This window comes from Piliocolobus tephrosceles, chromosome 1, assembly GCF_002776525.5.
Source record: "Piliocolobus tephrosceles isolate RC106 chromosome 1, ASM277652v3, whole genome shotgun sequence".
Lineage (NCBI taxonomy): Eukaryota > Metazoa > Chordata > Mammalia > Primates > Cercopithecidae > Piliocolobus > Piliocolobus tephrosceles.
In genome coordinates this window covers 100,003,774-100,020,782 of record NC_045434.1, presented here as the reverse complement: position 1 = coordinate 100,020,782, position 17,009 = coordinate 100,003,774, and the positions used below count along the sequence as shown (strand labels likewise).

The 17,009-nt window shown below is 47.4% G+C and overlaps 1 protein-coding gene across 1 annotated transcript in view; it reads right to left on the bottom strand.

Annotated features, from left to right (window-relative positions):
- LOC111525043 (carboxyl-terminal PDZ ligand of neuronal nitric oxide synthase protein-like) overlaps nucleotides 1-17,009 on the bottom strand; it is a 357,456-nt gene that overhangs the window by 20,970 nt on the left and 319,477 nt on the right. The window contains exons 7-9 of the mRNA XM_023190355.3: nucleotides 11,155-11,321; nucleotides 9,347-9,523; nucleotides 974-1,139 (exon numbers count right to left, since the gene is read on the bottom strand). Of these exons, the coding sequence (XP_023046123.1) occupies nucleotides 974-1,139; nucleotides 9,347-9,523; nucleotides 11,155-11,321 (510 nt within the window). The remainder of the gene's footprint in view (nucleotides 1-973; nucleotides 1,140-9,346; nucleotides 9,524-11,154; nucleotides 11,322-17,009) is intronic.

Below are 17,009 nucleotides of genomic sequence, written 5' to 3'. Positions count from 1 at the left end.
TGGACCCAGTAAGTTGTATTTTTAAAAGAGCTCATGGGATGGTTTGGGGGAACCACTGGTATAGTTGCAACAAAGTTTTGCAATCAGATCTAGGTTTGAATCTTGACTCTGCTCCTTGCTAGGCCTGTAACCTTGAGCTAATTACTTAACCTCCCTGAGTCTGTTACCTCATCTGTAAAATGGCATCCCATTTTTCTGCAGCCGAACTACAGGGATTAAATGATCTCACATGCAAAAAATTCTATCACAGTTTCTGGCACAATATGTGATCAATGGGTATTTGCTGGTCCACAGCCCACACACACTCTGAGCATGCATACAACCCACAGAAAGGCTCAAGAGGAAGGCGTGAAAATGTGTTGCAATCTACGGCTGTCCAGTCCAGTCCGAGGGTGCTGAGCGTAGAGACAGCCTCTCAAGTAGGGGCCAGGCAACCTCTGCCATTGTCCAGCAAAGCTGTGCAGCCAGTGATTCCACTGCCTTATCCACTGAACAGATATACTGTTCCCAGCTTTTTCTATGTGACAGAGTTTTGAAATACACAGTGCAGAACAGTAAACTAAGAAACAATTTGCTGTCTCCCACAGAGCTCACAGAGACCATGACACCCAATAGGTGCCGAGTATATTGTATGTTGGTTGCAAAAGCTCTCTGAGAAAGAAATGGGCTGCCCTAGGACATAGAATACCTGAGCCCCTATCAAATAGAGACTGGATGAGCACATAGCAGTGACTCCGGGGACATTCAAAGTCCAGCCCTGGGCCTGGATGAGAAGGCACCCGAGATCTCCTTTGGGCATGCGATTCTGTAATTCATTAAGTATACTAATGGGGAAACAAAGCTGCCTATGTTTTCTGCTGGAATACAGGGGCAGGTCAGGGGTCCAAGAAAGCACCACCAAAAACTTGAAGAAAGTAACACTCTTTCCAGAGCCTTCACAGAGGAAGCGGGGTTGGGCAGGGCACTGGCTTACTGGCATTCTGTCCTGACAGCTTCAGCTCCAGCTCTTGCACCTGCTTGACCAGCAGCGAGATGTGCTGGAGCATGTCCTTGTTCTGCAGCAAAAGCTGGTGCACGCGAGCCTGGGCCTCCAGCCGCGCCGCAGCCTCAGCAGCCAACTGGTCCTTCAGCAAGTGTACCTGCAGAAAAGAGGCAGCAGCAGAGAAGACAGGACAGAGAGAAGAGAGGGACATGAATGTACATAAGGGTCGCTGGCAGACAGCCAGGACCAGAGATGCCCTCCACATTCAGTTCAAGAAGAAGCCCTTCATGGGCAGAATGGGCATCTGGGCTTATCATTCCAGAGGAGGAGCCGAAAGGAGTGGGTTCACTGACCCTGTGAAGCTGTGTGTCCCAAGGGAGGGCCATGATGTATCACTAAGGTACCACACTGGGCCCCATACCAAGGGCAAGAAGCAGGAAAGAGCCATCGACCCCCAGCCCCCGCCACACACACACACACACACACGCACACACACACGCACGGTGCTCCATCCCTGCTTAGAGAACTCCTTCAGCACCTAGTATGGCATATGCCATGTTGGAGGTGGAAGGGGGCACACTCTTTTCTCATCCCATCTTCTAAAAAACAAAACCAAAACTGATCTGTTGACCCACTGGCTAAGAACAGTGTCACAACGAAGCCCATATAATCTTTCTCCCTCCCCCACTCACCCAAAAGTAGTGAGAAATAGGAAGCACTACACATGCCTTTTTAAATTAGTGATGCAGCTGTCATCAAGCCACTCTGTAGGTGGCAGCTTCTTTCCCTGTCTTCCCTTTTTATTTGCCATGGCAGACATCTAGGACCATGATTCATACCACATACTACTAGGACCACCTGGTAGGGGTTAAACATTTGCTGACTGACTCATGAGAGGGCCTCCTCCAACCAGCCCAGAAGGGCTGAGGTGAACAGTTTGTGGCACCCTCATCAATTTCCAACCTTCTCATGGCAGAGCAGCCAGCAGCGATGCATTCAGCATGCTTGAGGCCCAATGGTGTCAACATCTCTGTTCTTGGTGAGCAGTCCTTATGTGGAGATGAAACTCAGTGGGAGGAGACAGGGGCAACCAGACCAGGACCCTGGTTTGAAGAAACTGAGTTAGAAGGCCAATACCAGTGTTCACACATACGTGATTCTTGTGCAAAGAAGTGAATAAAGGGTTCTCCAGGGAGGGTTTCAGAAAGCCCCCGAAGAAAGGGAACTAATGAATTTTTATGGCCTGAATCAATGTAGCTTATGGGAAAAAGGGTGTTCTTGTACCAAAACCATGGTGTGGGTAAAGACAGAGCCAGGTGATTGGGGGCAGGAGAGGTGTGACGAGGATGCAGGAAGATGGATGGGGAGTCGAAAGCATTAGCTGATTCTCTTGCTCAGAAAACAAATGCTCAAATTTCTGAAGAGGAGTTTGCTCTGAAGAGATTCACATTGTTTTTAGGGAGTAAAGGGCAGTACTAACCTCACAGTTGGCCACCCCTGGCCAAGTGACCTGCTGGCCCAGGGTATGCCCCTCCCAGCAACCAGCACTCAGAGAATTACACTTGTGGATACAGTGGCTGCCTCCCTCTTGCCCAGATTGGAGGCCCTGACCTTGCCATTGACCCTGTTTCTAATTGAGTGGAGCCATAGGGGCATAATGCCTAAGGAATTTAAAGTAAATCTGTCCTCCATAAAGCTGCTATGGACAGAAGATATTTTGGTCAAGAAGTCAGACTCATTTTTTTGTCTCATTTTAATTGAGAAAAGATCTGGGGAGGGGTGAGAACAGGTGTGATACAGTGAAATACATGTTTGGTCTTCATCCCTGTTTCCTGACATATAGCTCCCCAAACCTTGAGATATCCAGAGTGGTAAGAAAGTTTTTTGTATGCTTATTAGATGATTAGTGGTTGAGGAACCCCTGGAAGCTCTAGGATGGGGGCTGGTCACAGGAAAGACCAAGGTATGATTAGAGGGTTGGGACTTTTCAGTCCCACGCCCCAACCTCCAGGAGGGGAGAGGCTAAAAGTTAAACTAATCATCAGTGGCCAGTGATGTAATCAATCATGCCTACATAATAAAGCCTCCATTAAAAACTCAAAAGGACTGGATTAGGGGAGCTGCCAGGTTGAACATTTGGAGGTTCCTGGAGGGTGGTGCACCTGGGGAGGGCATGGGAGCTCTAGCTGCCCTTTCTATGCATATCTTCCATCTGGTGTTCATTGGTATCCCTTATAATATCCTTCAAAATAAACCAGTAAATGTAGGTGTTTCCCTGAGTTCTGTGAGTTGCTCTAGCAAATCAGTTGAGTCCAAGAAGAGGGTAGAGGGAACACCAATTTATAGCCAATTGGTCAGAGGTGTAGGTGACAAACTATTACTTGTAATTGGTGTCTGAAATGGGGGAAAGTCTTGCAGGATTGAGCCCTCAAACTATAGGATCTGATGCTGTTTCCAGGTAGATAGTTTCAGAATCAAACTGAGTTAGAGGACACTGCGTGTCCTCTACAGAACTGCTTGCTTGCTTGGTGTGTGGGAAAAAGTCCCATACATTTGGTCACAGAAATATGTTGTGACAGTATAGCAGGAAGAAACTGGGTTTGTTTCTTCCTATATCAACTCAACAGGGAAAGAAATGTCAATAATATTTTAATCTGGACGTCAGAGGGTGGGTGGCTATTAAGGTTTTCTCCTCCTTGGAAAGGGAGGCACGGAGAAATTTCAGCTGGGGATCCCCCAAATCTATTTGGTTCTAAGGAACAGGACAACTGCTGTGGGAAGCCCACAGATAAGCCTCAGAGAAGGGTAAGCTTAATCTTGCCCTTATGAGTACCGTTACTTATCCCAACAAAGAATGTCATCGAAAGGAACCTACTGAGCAAATAAAATTACTAAATTATTCATCTTCCATTTTCTTTGGAACCAAACCAAACAGAGAGAAATGTGGAACAAAGTCTTTTGGTGATTATAAACAAAGAAAGTAGAGAATCCTGCATATCTCTAACTGGCACTTATTGAGGGATCTCTGCACACATACTGCAGTGTCAGTTTCTTTTCTTTCTTTCTTTCTTTTTTTTTTTTTTTTTTTGAGACTCACTCTGTCACACAGGCTGGAGTGCAGTGATGCGATCTCAGCTCACTGCAACCTCTGCCTCCTGGGTTCAAGCGATTCCCCTGCCTCATCCTCCCAAATAGCTGGAATTACCAGTGCCTGCCACCACGCCTGGCTAATTTTTGTATTTTTAGTAGAGACGGGGTTTCCCCATGTTGGCTGGCTGGTCTTGAACTCCTGACCTCAAGTGATCCACCTGCCTTGGCCTCCCAAAGTGCTGGGATTACAGGTGTGAGCCACTGCACCCAGCCCAGAGTCAGTTTCCTGCTTCCCAATCTGAACATCCCAACAGGACAGGCCATTCAAATGCACCAGACCAGGAGCTGGAGTGCTTGTCTGTTGGGTACTCCCTAGGCAACTGTAGACAACTCACTCCTCTCCAGACCTCAGTTTCTCCATCTGTCAACCAAGAGGACTGACTTGAGGATCAGACAGTTGATAATTCCACATCCAGGTTGACACCGTGGTCAGTACTAGAGGGAATTTGTTAATGGCTCAGTTCCCCATTGTGAAGTCAGAGAATTAGAATTGAGGGTGAAGGAAGAGTCCCCTCTTACAGAAGCCAGGAAAAAACTTGAAAGCTTGTTTTGCAGTTACCCAAGTACCAATGGTGGAGTACCAGCAATACCTAAATGAACACCCTTGAATTAATTGCTTCCCATCGCAGATCCACTGGCACCAAGTGCCATGAGAAAATGTTCCTTGTACCAGATTAAATGGGAGTTTTACCTCTGTAAAACCAGTTATACTATTTCAGGTATTTTCAAGCCCTGTGACTATGTGAGCACTCGCTGCTGCCACTGCCTGAGCCAGCACTGATGAGCCCTCTGCTTCTGCAGCTGTCAAAAGTGGTACTGGGCATAAGGCTCAAATCCCATGCTGTGGCAGGTTGTGCTGCCGGAGAGCCCAAATCAGGCCACACTGAGACAAAATGGCCTGGACTTCTTTTAACTTTGAGGCGCAGTGTTTTATAACTATGTAGGCTTGAACTTGAAGCACTGAAATGAGGTAGCGTTATGTGAAGCCTTGGTTTGGGCAGTCTGCTACAGCCCTCTGTGCTTTGTTTCCCCATTCATACAACAGGGGCAGAGACCACCACCTCCTCCCCACCAGATGGGATATTTTTTGGATTTAGCACTCTTTTCTTTCAAAGAATTGAGCCCCTTTCATAAAAGTAGACCATATTTCTTTCTGGAAAGGTACAAATTAGTGTCTCCATTGCAGAAGTGTGTTGTCTTTGGCAATGAATGTTGTACTTACATACTAAGTTAGTGATGTGGCACAGAGGGATGTGACACTAAGGCCATGCCCGGAGTGCCTGGGCTCAGATGTCCAGCTCTGCACTCTGGCCTCATCATGACACACAAAAGTTCAGCCCTGCACCCTCCAGCTCTACACTGCTTCCCCAGACTGTGAAACCCACCCTCAACCCACCCAGCCACACCAGACCATTGGCCCCCTCACTCTCCAGCTTACTTGCCTGGACTCCAGCTCCTCCATCAGTAGTGAGGGCAGGGCCAGGCTGAAGTTAGGGAGTAGCAAGCACATGGAAATGGCAGTGGAGAGAACCAGAGCAATTTGCTCCCCCCACACACTGGACACAGAAGCAGAGGCAGGTGCCGCTGTCTCAGCATGCACATGGCAGGGACTTGGGCAGTGCACACCAGGGTTCTGGGGACTGGGAGAAGCCACAGGGACAGATGCTACATAGAGGGCCTCGAGTGGGGATGCGGAGTTTTGTTAGCACTGTTCCTCTAACTACAGCATACATGATTGCGAAGCATAAATAACCAATTCCTTGTTCCTGAACAAGCGGAAGTGGCAGCAGGTAGAGGAGAAATCTTTAAATAGCAATACTGAACTGTACTAACACTTTCCTCATGAACAAGGCCGGGAATTGGTAAACGGTGAACAGACCTGGCCTACTTAACTCCTGCCAATCAGCCACAGTGCCCAGATCAGTTCTGAGACTGTCGGCCCAGCCCATGGCCATGCAGGTGCCAGCTACATCCCAGCTTCGATTTGAGGCTTAGCTCTACTCTCATTCACACCCTTGAACTTCTGGTCCACCTAAAAGCAGGAAGCTAGTGCAGCCAGGCAAGCCTCATGCTGGGTTGGAAGAGTGGTCAGAGGGACTTGGGTATTCACTATTTACACACTGAGGTCTAACCTGGAAACACTTAAGAGTCAGCTGAATACCACCTTTGCCCATATACCTTTAAGGTCAGGGCGGGCCCCCTCGAGACCAGCTCAGAACTAATTTAGGGTGAGGCTGGGAGAGGTCTTGCGGCCTTAAACCAAATCAGGACACTGTGAAGGAGACCTAAGCCTGGTCCCCATGGCAACAGCAGAACTAGACTGGCGTGTGGGAAGAAATGGGGGGTGGGGGTGGGGGAACATAAATAGTGCAACAAGTGACCTCAAGGGTACATTTGTCTGCAAGAAACTGTCTTTATCCTGAGATTTTTACCCAGGAACAACACAGGAGGATTTGGATGCTCTCCGAGAAAACTATTCCCACCTGAAAGGCTGAGGTCACAGTTTCACTCATTGGAATTCTGGGGACTGCTGATAGTTTAATAAAGACAGACAGAAGCCTTGCAGTTTGGTGGCAACAGAGTTTGACAGAACAAGTAAGAGCTGACCTCGTGCTGGAAACTGAAATCAGCCCCACTGGTGCAGAGAAACCAAGCTTGCTATACTTGGTCTATTTCAAATGTTGAAAGACACCAAGACACCTATTAATCCAGCTACATCTTACAGAATTGCTTTTACCCAAGGATATAGACACTAATAAAAAGCCCTTGGATTAAACACTACAAAGAAAGTGGAAGAAAGAGCAGTGTGAAGAGAAACTTCTAACTGAAGGTCAGTTTAGGACCGAATCCGTCTGCAGGACAGGGGAGCTGAAAGCCAGCTGAAAGGTACAATATCCCTGCTGTGCTCCTGGACAGCAAAAGCAAGATGCGAACAGAAAGAAGGTAGTCAGAGACAGATAGGCATGGCAGACAGAGGTACAGGAATATGTTCAAGAACCTATCAGATGATCCCAAGGTCCTGTCCTATCTGACGATTTTGGTAGCCTAAGACTCTCCCTAAAGTCATCTCACCACTGTGGGACACAGACGCACTATAGTGGCCTTTTGACCACCACACTGTACTGAGAGTCAAGCAGGGCAACTATATTCAACAGATTCCAAGTGAGTGAGAGGCTAAGGGTGCTCAGCCTGTGGACATGTCTAGAACTGAGAGAGGCTCATGAAGCAAATCCCTAATACCACACTCTTTCCTTCCCCTAGATGCATTGTCTTCTAGGAGACATGCAATTAAAACAGGGCCAGGGCAGGATTTCCCATGGAGACTGGAGGGCCAGGGCAGGATTTTCCCATGGAGATTTTCTATACCAGAAAATCACTCTTAGGGTTTCATCCTGACTGTGGTAGACCTGTGATAAGCTACATGTCTTGTTGCTTTGTAGACTGAATGCTTCCTTCCACCACCACAACACTCTTGTGTGGATTACACTTTTGCAAATAGTTTCTCTCCAGTACTCAGCAGTGACTTTGAATTCAAATGCCTCCTTGATAAAATCATATCATGAATATGCATCAAGCCCACTCCTACATAAATAATAATTACTTGGTAATTGATACGCTACAAAATAAAAGTATTATGATCTGTATTCAATGGGAAACTTGTGGAAATGAAATGAGTCTGAGAATGGACCCGTGCTGAAGTGCTTAGTCTTTGTGCTCCTGTCAGCCGTCACACTAGGGAGAGGATTCTCAGACTGCCATGCCATCAATAATGATAGGAGATGGATTCTTTTATTTGACAAAGAGAAATGATTTTTTTTCTCCAAATATAAGAAGCCATGAATGACATTCCCCCCTCTGTTGCTGTTTTGAACACCTGCAAATCCTCCTAGCATCACAAGATATCCTTCTGTTTCAAGGTAAGACTTTTTAAAAAGACTCCAATAACTTGAGAGCTGTGTCCCATTGACTCTACTCTCCTGAAACCTGGATGTAAAAGTCATCCATGAGCCTTGCACCTCAGGCCCAGGTCAGGAGACCATGTTACAAGTAGGTCTTCTTCAAACCCTGAGTCATAGCAGATCCTGTTATGGCCAGGTCGCCGCATGCCTCCTCAAGGTGGAAAGGTGGAAAGGATATCTCTGTCTGAATGATTCAGTCCACTCAAGAGCCAGGACAAGAGTAAGCAGAAGACGTAACAGAGAGCAATAAGTGCTCCCTGGAGAAGTCTGCTCCCCGCCATTCTAGAATGCAGAAAACCTAAGTGGTCAACAGTCTGGTCAAGCAAATTTAGAATGTTGATGCAGGCTGCCTTTCCAGATCCTTTACCAACTCTCCCAAGCCCCAACTGCCCCCTCTCCTAAGATCTTCATCCACTCATCAGGCCCTGACCCTGGCTCTCGCCTCAGGATTCAGCCTTGGGTATGAATGAATGTCTTTACCATTCCCTGAGTGCCCGTGGTAGAGAGGAAGCTCAGACTCCTAAGTCCCAAGGAAGATGTGGACTACAGCGCCCTCTATAGAAAGCAAACAGGAGGAATCCCTGCTGAAAGCAGCAAGGGAAATCAGCTTACCCTCCCCTACAATGTAGCAGCAGCCCAAACACCATCTTGATTCTGAGATCTAAGTCAATTCTTTTCATTACGGCTCAAATAATATACCTAATTCCTGTAAGTTAAATCCTACAATAATGAATTCCAATCAAATACCGCCTGGAATAAGTAGATCATAATGGAGACTGGGAAACTTGTTATAGACATGGAGACTGGGATGCTAGGGTAGTAGTCTTTTTACAATGGTGTTTGACACAAATGCATAGTTTAAGCTGTTTTAAGAGTGGTATCATAAAGCCCTAACTGTTCTGACTCCAAAGGCATCATTTTCCCGCCCCAAACTTTAGGAAAATAAGGCAGGAAAGGAAGGGTGGAATTGTGTGCATCTTTTCCCTTGGTCAGTTCAAGTCATTAACAACATTCAGCCAAGCCAGCCAAGCCCAGCTCAGAGCAGGGGATACACGGGAAACCAAAATGTGCCTCTCCATTTCAACTGCATCCCCCATCTATCCTGCTCCCTCTCCCCAACAAGCAATGATTCAATAGCATGAGCAATTCCTTATGACTCCCTAGATTTTAAACCTGTCCTGAGCCCCTCACTAGGGAAGGTGCATCAAGCCCATGAGAGTGGAGCCTGCGAAGTAGGGAGGAGGCTGAGGAGAACCTGGGCCACAGCCACTTGCGTCTGCTGCTGCTGCTGCTGGAGGAGCTGCTGGAGGAGTTGCATCTGGTGGTGAGTGGACAGCGGTGTCTCTGTGCCCAGGCCTGGAGGCTTCGAGGAAGAAGAAGGGAGCAGCATCCTGGGTGAGGCTGTCAGCATGGGCTCTTGGGGGTGCGAAACCTGGAGGGGAAGGAGAAGACAGGACATGACAAGTGGCAGGAGCCATCTTGAGGGGCCTCCCTCTCTCTGGCGTGCACTTGGGAGGAGTAAATTGGTGCATTTACAACCCATAAGCTGACAGCAGTGCATCTTCAATGAAAATGGGAGTAGAGGCCCAGGAAGGAAATGGTGTAGCTGCCTGGGCTGATACCACACAGTCAGAAAATTGTATGGGGACACCTCGGTAACTGACCCCGCATGATGGGAGACTGATGGCTGATACTGCTCCATCTCTTGCCCCCCACTTCCAATGATACCCTGTCACTGAGTTCCTTGAGGTTCTAGACTTAGAAGAATCTATTTTAGAAAAACATAGCTTCCGTCCACCCTACCATGATAACAGGAAGGAGACAGCTTCAATCTTCTACTCTGCTGTGTCCTTAGGGCTCCCTCCTCCAGGGTCTGAGATGTTCCTTCTCCCTTGTTGGGAGAAGCTTGGAGTTGGGTCCTGGAAGAAGGGGCCAGGTAAGGGGGCTACCTCCTGCCCTCCACTGCCTCTGGTGAGAACCATCAACAAAGAAGTTTGGATCCTAAAATACATAATGATCTGGAGAGATCCTGTTAGATGAAAGAAGTTCCTGTGTCCTTCCCTCCTTTCCTTCTGTCTCCCTCTCTTGTGGACATTTTTACCAAGATGGCTTCTACGATTCATAGAGTTCAATGGCAGGGAAAGGCATTTTGTTTCAGGCAGTTCTGCTGTGGGGACTTCTTCAGACACACACAAGGAAGGCCCCCAGTGACACAGGGCTATTTCCACTTGTAGAGGACAAACTGGTTCCAAAGGAAACCCCAGGCAGACAGTTTAGAACCGAACTGCCCTCCAAACCTCCACGTGAGATAAGATATGAATGTTGAAGAAAGAGAGGTGCCATGATATAAACTGCCTGGGAATCTAAGGGTAGAGCTATTGGTCAGTAATTTTGCTTCTGGGTTTAAAATATTTTTAATTAGGTTTGGCTTCAGGTTGGAATTTGGTCTCAAGTTCTTAGTTTCTTAATTGGATCACATTAGGAACCCCCAGAAGCCACAGTCATCTCACCTATATGATGTTAGGTTGGAGCTGATGATGACTAAGGTGGTCTTTCAGTTTCTAACATTCAGTGGGCCAATTTCCAGACTCCATAGTGCTATCTACAGGAATTATCAAAGGTACACCACCACTACTACAGGCAGAGGGGGCCCAAACTGACTTTACTCTATCAGTTAAGCCACAGGGGAGTCTGTGTGCGTGTGTGTGTGTGTGTGCGCGCGCGCGCGGGCGCACGCAAGAGTGAGCCTTGCAAAATACTGTGCAAAGATGAGATGCTGTTAAGGGAAGAGGGTGCCAGGGAGTAGGAGATCAAATATTGGTGGGATGTGGGGAGGGCAATGTGTGTCAGGAATCAGCTCCACGGCATCCCGGTCTGCAGCAGCATCTAGTGTCCAGACCCTCTGGAAGTCAGACCCCCCGAAAGGCAGTGAAGCGTGCTCTGGCACCGCCACTGTGCCATGGAGTGTCTCACTCAGAAGATGAGCCGGCAGGGGCTAGGAAGCGACTGATGACCTGAGGGCACACATGTGCAGATCACACAGATGGGCCATGTCCTGCCTACCTTGGAGCCTGTGTGGGACCCTCCTTCCTTCCCTACGGCATCTAGATCAGTCACTCCTCGGCTGAATTCCAGGACGTCATTCCCTGGGAGTGGGACCTCCACAGCGTCGATGTCAGTCTCCTCCGCAGTGGCCGTGGAGGCCCTCTCGGCTCCAGTGAGCTGGCGGCCTGCAGGGACAACACGGGAGGGAGGGGAGAGAATGAAAACACCAAGAACAAAGTCCTCCTTTCCTAACACTTGAGCTTTCAGGCATGTCGAGCCTAGGGATGCCACTGGCTTTCACACATCTTTTCACTCAAGTACCTTAAAGTGCATTTCCAGCCCAGTAAGATGTTCTCATCTTAGGATCTTTTCAAAGTCCAGAAACAAAAGCAGTACTTCCTCCAGCCTGGATGTAAAAGTTTTGCCAAGTACACAGGCCTATATTGACAGGGTACACTGGAAGAAGGGGATGCTGGTCATCTCCATGTCATCGCAGCTCAGGAATGGAAGCAGCCAAGGGAAAAAGCCCTGGTCTGGGGGTCCAGAAATGAGGAGGTTGGACTTCTAATGAACTGCTGGACAAGAAGCAAATCACTTCACTCTCTGGGCCCTGTTTCTTCAACTACAGAATTAGAGGCTCAGTTAGATAGACAGGTAGGGTTCCATGACTGAGGAATAAGGCAGGGAGATGTGAGGCTGCATTTTAACGCATTATCAATCTCCCAGCCCTCAGAGCCTGATCCTCTCACTAAGAGCAGAAGCCAGGAAGAGGCCTGCAGGAAGTGGCACAGGGAGGAGGAGAGAGATGGGGTGGCTGCTTTTCCACGCTTCCTTATCCAATTTTTCCACTTCCCACATTTCTTCCTTTCCACTGAAGACAATGGCCATGTCTTTATTTAATATTTAAACACAGGCACAGCATACTGCTTAATACCAGTGTATGAAAGGCCTGCTATTTCTTATTTATCTTCCTTCCTTGATCCTATTTCTGGGATTCTAAAAAAACACCTGACAACTCCTGGGCATTTCATAGGAAATATTTTCATTTTCTATATTTGCAATTAGGTTAATTACTGCTGTCTTTAAATAAGATTTTTCATGAGTTTTCAGAGACCACGCACCAATTATAAAATGGAACAGGTGGATGTAAAGCAGGAGATACAGAGCTGATGCCCCAGTGCTGAAGCTAGCCCAGGTAAGCGGGCCTTGGTCATTTGAGTGCCTGCCTTGTAGAACAAATTGTTCTAACAAGTTTTCCTATGCAAACCTACATGAGTCATCCAGGGAAACAAGCCTGGCATGTAGAAAGTAAACAGTGGGCTTGGTTTTCTTCCTGGCTACTCCAGGAGCTGAGGAGACAGTCCTATGGAGGGCTGCAAAGGTGTTTAACAGAAAAGATGGTTCTGACTGTGGCTAATGGGGGCAGGGAAGGGGAAGCTCTCCTGCCCCTTGGTCAGTCAGTAGGCGGGGGAGCACTGGAAGCAGCCTGCTTTCTACCACACCCTGCACCTGGAAGTGACCATCTTGACGGTTGGGGGCTTAGCCTGAGAGATAAGAGGGTTGGTAGGTGGGTGTGCTGGGAACTAAGCATTTGGTTCTCCATGCCTGTACAGGAAAAAGCAGGGTGAAATTTCCGTTAGTGATCAGGAGAAGCTGGGCTCCTGCAGTGCTCTGTGCACTTAGCACATGATATTGGATGTGCCTGGCCATCAATCTTCCCTTATAGACTTGAGGCCAGGCTGTGTCTCATCCATGTTTCCTAAAAATGTTTCCCTGGCACAGAGAAAGTGTTCCATAAATACTGACAAAGGAAGTAGTGTGGTAACAGGGTAGCAAAACAGGAGAACAGGCTGCAGGAGAAGGCTGCTTATCTACTTCCCATCCCTGGAGATCCTAATAAGGAGAACTAAGAAGCCCCAGACACAGAAGGTTTGGACAGGGCCTCTCCAGAAGCCCAGGTGGAATCAGAAAATCTCTCAGGTTTGGCCAGGCGTCGGGGCAGGGGCAGAGAGGGACAGAGGCAGGAAGTCCACTGCATGTCAGGCAATGCAAGTGGGAGGGACCTGCCCAGGAAGAGTCAGCATCCTATCTTGAGGGACTGAAAGCAGGTAATACCAAAACATTTTTGTTTGGGTGAGGGACAAAGGACAAGATGGAGGAAGGTGAACAAGAAGGCACAATCCATGTTGCTTCCGGGTTCTTCCTCACCAACTTTCCCTGTTGCTTCCGGGTTCTTCCTCACCAACTTTCCCGCGTGCGGGAAAATGCAGCCCACGCCCAGGAAGATGCAGCTCAACCGAGCATGCTCCAGGTGACGTCAATCCGAAGAGATCGAAACTTACCCGGCCACGCCTATGGAGACGCCCCTATCACGCCCTTATCCCGCCCACTGCCCTCCCCCTTCCAGTACCAATGCATAAAAGTCCACCAGCAGCAGGAGCCGGCGTGACTTTTTCGGCCCCCGCATTGGTGGACCGGAGAACCTCACCCGAGAGCGCTGGCACGACTTCCCTGGCCCCCCCACACCTGAGGACCAGAGAACCTCGCCCGAGAGTATGTGCATATTTGCAATAAAGGGCTGCCGCTTTCTTATGTACTTTGGCCTCATGTTTAATTACTTAGCTTTCCTAAATTAAGTTACATTAAATTAAATTAAGACAATTTTCATCCTTTAAAATTTCACTGTAGATATAGTATGGAGGATAGATCCAGAAGGAATGAGAGAAAGCAATACTCTAGGTGGAAAATATGAGGGCTTGAGTGAAGACAATGGCAATAATGTGGAGAAGAGATGGATTTGAAGATCTTTGGGGGGCAGAAATCACAGGTCTTGCTTGGCTGTGGTGGGGGCGGGGGTGGGGATATGTGCAGGATGAGTTTTAAAATATCTGATTCGGGTGACTGAGTGAAGAATGGTATCCTATAGGAAAAATCGAGAAGAAGCAGGATTGCAGGTAAGAGAATGAGTTCAGTTTTAAACCTGTTGACGTTGTAAGACTCTGTGTAACAGTCAAGTAGAGATACCTATTAGGCTGTTGGGTATGTTATGGACTGAATGTTGGTGTTCATATGTGGAAGCCTTAGCTCCCAATGTAATAGCATTTGGAGATGAGCTTTTGGGAGGTAATTAGATCATGAGAATGCAGTCCTCATGATGGGATTCATGCCCTTGTAAGAAGGGATGTAGGAGATCCCTCTCTTTCCACCCTGTGAGAACACAGCAAAAAGGCAGCTGTTTGCAAGCCAGAAGAGAGTCCTCACCAGGAACCAAATTGGCTGGTACCTTAATCTTGGACTTCTCAGTCTCCAAAACTGTCAGAAATAAATGTTGTTTAAGCCATCCAATCTATTGCATTTTATTATGGCAAGCTGAGTAGATGACTAGAGTGCATGAATGGAAAAAGGCCTGGCCTAAAGGTAAACTTTAGTTGAAATCATGGAATGTCAGAAAAAGAAAAATACCAGGGGCAAGTCCAGGAGAAATTGCAACACTTAAGGGGTACGTAGAAGAGGAGCCTGCAGGCCAGGCGTGGTGGCTCATGCCTGTAATTCCAGCACTTTGGGAGGCTGAGACGGGTGGGTCACCTGAGCTCAGGAGTTTGGGACCAGCCTGGCCAACATGGTGCAATCCCATCTCTACTAAAATACAAAAATTAGCTGGGCATGGTGATGCACGCCTGTAATCCCAGCTACTCCGGAGGCTGAGACAGGAGAATTGCTTGAACCCGGGAGGCAGAGGTTGCAGTGAGCTGAGATAATGCCACTGCACTCCAGCGTGGACAATAGAGTGAGATTCTGTCTCGAGAAAAGAAAAGAAGAAAAGAAGAGAAGAAGAAGAAGAAAAGAGAAGAAAAGAGAAGAAGAAAGAAGAAAGAAGAAAGAAGAAGAAGAAGAAGAAGAAGAAGAAGAAGAAGAAGAAGAAGAAGAAGAAGAGCCTACAAAGCATGCTGAAAAGCAGCTAGCAGAGTCAAGAGGGGAGGAGTGTGGAGTAGGGGTGCCCCAGAAACTGCAAAGATGCACTTCATTCCAGGGCTGAGCACTACAGAGAAAGGTAGCCCTTAGGAACCCCTGCCTGGTAGCTTTAGGAAGAGCTGGCAGGGCAGCAGACACCAGATCACTGGAGGCTGAAAAGATATCAAGAGTGGAGAGAAAGAGTGGGAGAAAATAAGAAAATAGATAGTGAGTACAGACAAGCTGTGCAAGAAGCCAGTTACCAAGGAAAGGAGAGAGATGAGGTCATGGGTCAGAAGGAGACACAGGGACAAGAAAGGCTTAATTTTGTTCTGCTTTTAAGATAAGAAAGACCTGGCCTTATCTATCTGCAGTTGGGCAAGGAAGACAAAGTCAGCAATAGCAGATAATTTGGGTAAAGATTCAGGAGCATGAGATAACCAGTTGCTCAAAGTTCCAGAGGAGGTGAGATGGAGGTGGAATGCAGAGGCAGGTGACAGGAGAAGGCCACTGTCCACTGAGACAGAAGCTGGGGACAAGCAGGACTGCTGAATGGTGAAGTAGCCCTGGCTGAGTTTGGGGATCAGAAATGTGTAATCGGTCTGTGGGTGGCAGTTTTCTCCAGTGCTATTCAGTGTCATAGGGCGAAAATGAAAAAATACTACTGAGTTAATGTGGAATTGGGGTTTAGCCAGATTGGTACAGTCAAATGAGTAAGGAGTTACAAGCTCAGTCCCAAAGTGCTTGAAATGGCCACTTTTTGCCTTGAAACCGCAACGATAACAGCTTAAACTTAAACAGCACTTACGATGCTCCAGGCACTGCACTAGTTTTATGTGTATGGGTGTATGGGCTGAGTACCCCTATGTGAAATGCTTAGGACTACAAGTGTTTCAGATGTTAGAGTTGCCTATTTGCATATATATGAGATATCTTAGCGATAGGACCCATGTCTAAACATGAAATCCATTTATGTTTCATATGCACCTTATATAGCCGAAGGTAATTTTATACAATTTTGTGCATGAAACAACATTTGTGTACATGAAACCATCAGAAAGCAAAGGTATCAAGTGTGGAATTTTCCACTTGTGGTGTCATGTTGGTGCCCAAAAAGTTATGGATCTTGGGACATTTCAGATTTTGGATTTTCAGATTAAGGATGCTCAACTTGTATTAACTGATTTATCATCATAACTACCCTAAGAGATAGTTACCAGGAATTGGGGGGAAGGGAGAGATGTAAGTCAAAGGATACAAAGTTGTAGGTCTGTAGGATGAATAAGGCCGGAACTCTAATGTACCACATGAGGATTCTAGTTAACAATATTGTATTCACAATCTTTGCTAAGAGAGTAGATTTTAGGTGCATTTCTCACATTAAAAAAAAAAAAAAAGTTTTATTTTCAAAAAGGTCTATTCTACCAAAAGGCTCTAGGTCCTTTCCCATGTTGGACTGTCTGCCGTTGGGGGAGGAGGGTCACCTCCAAGGGAACAGGATCTCTCCCAGGAAACCCTCTCCAAGAGGAGTGAGAGAAGCAGTATAGGTCACAACAGGGCAAGTGCCATAGGGCCAGTGGCCCCACCTGGCTCAGAGTCCCAGGGATGGCCAAGGGCAGCTGCTGCCAAATGATACAAAAGATAAAACTCCCCCAGGGAGGGAAGAGTAGTAAGAACAGGGAGGAATGAAAGACAGGCACAAAGAGGGAGAGAGGGATGAGGCACACAATGAAAGTGAGCAACATCATTGAAAGCAAAACAATGAAAAGACGTGACAATATAGCGCTTTCCAGCTCCTCGGAGTAAACATGTTTCCTCTGCACAGTGGAGGGTCTGCTGACATGTCAGGTGGACACGTCACTGGACATATCTCCACTGGAAAGATAAACATTGCACTAAATGAAAAGCTCCCAAACACGGAA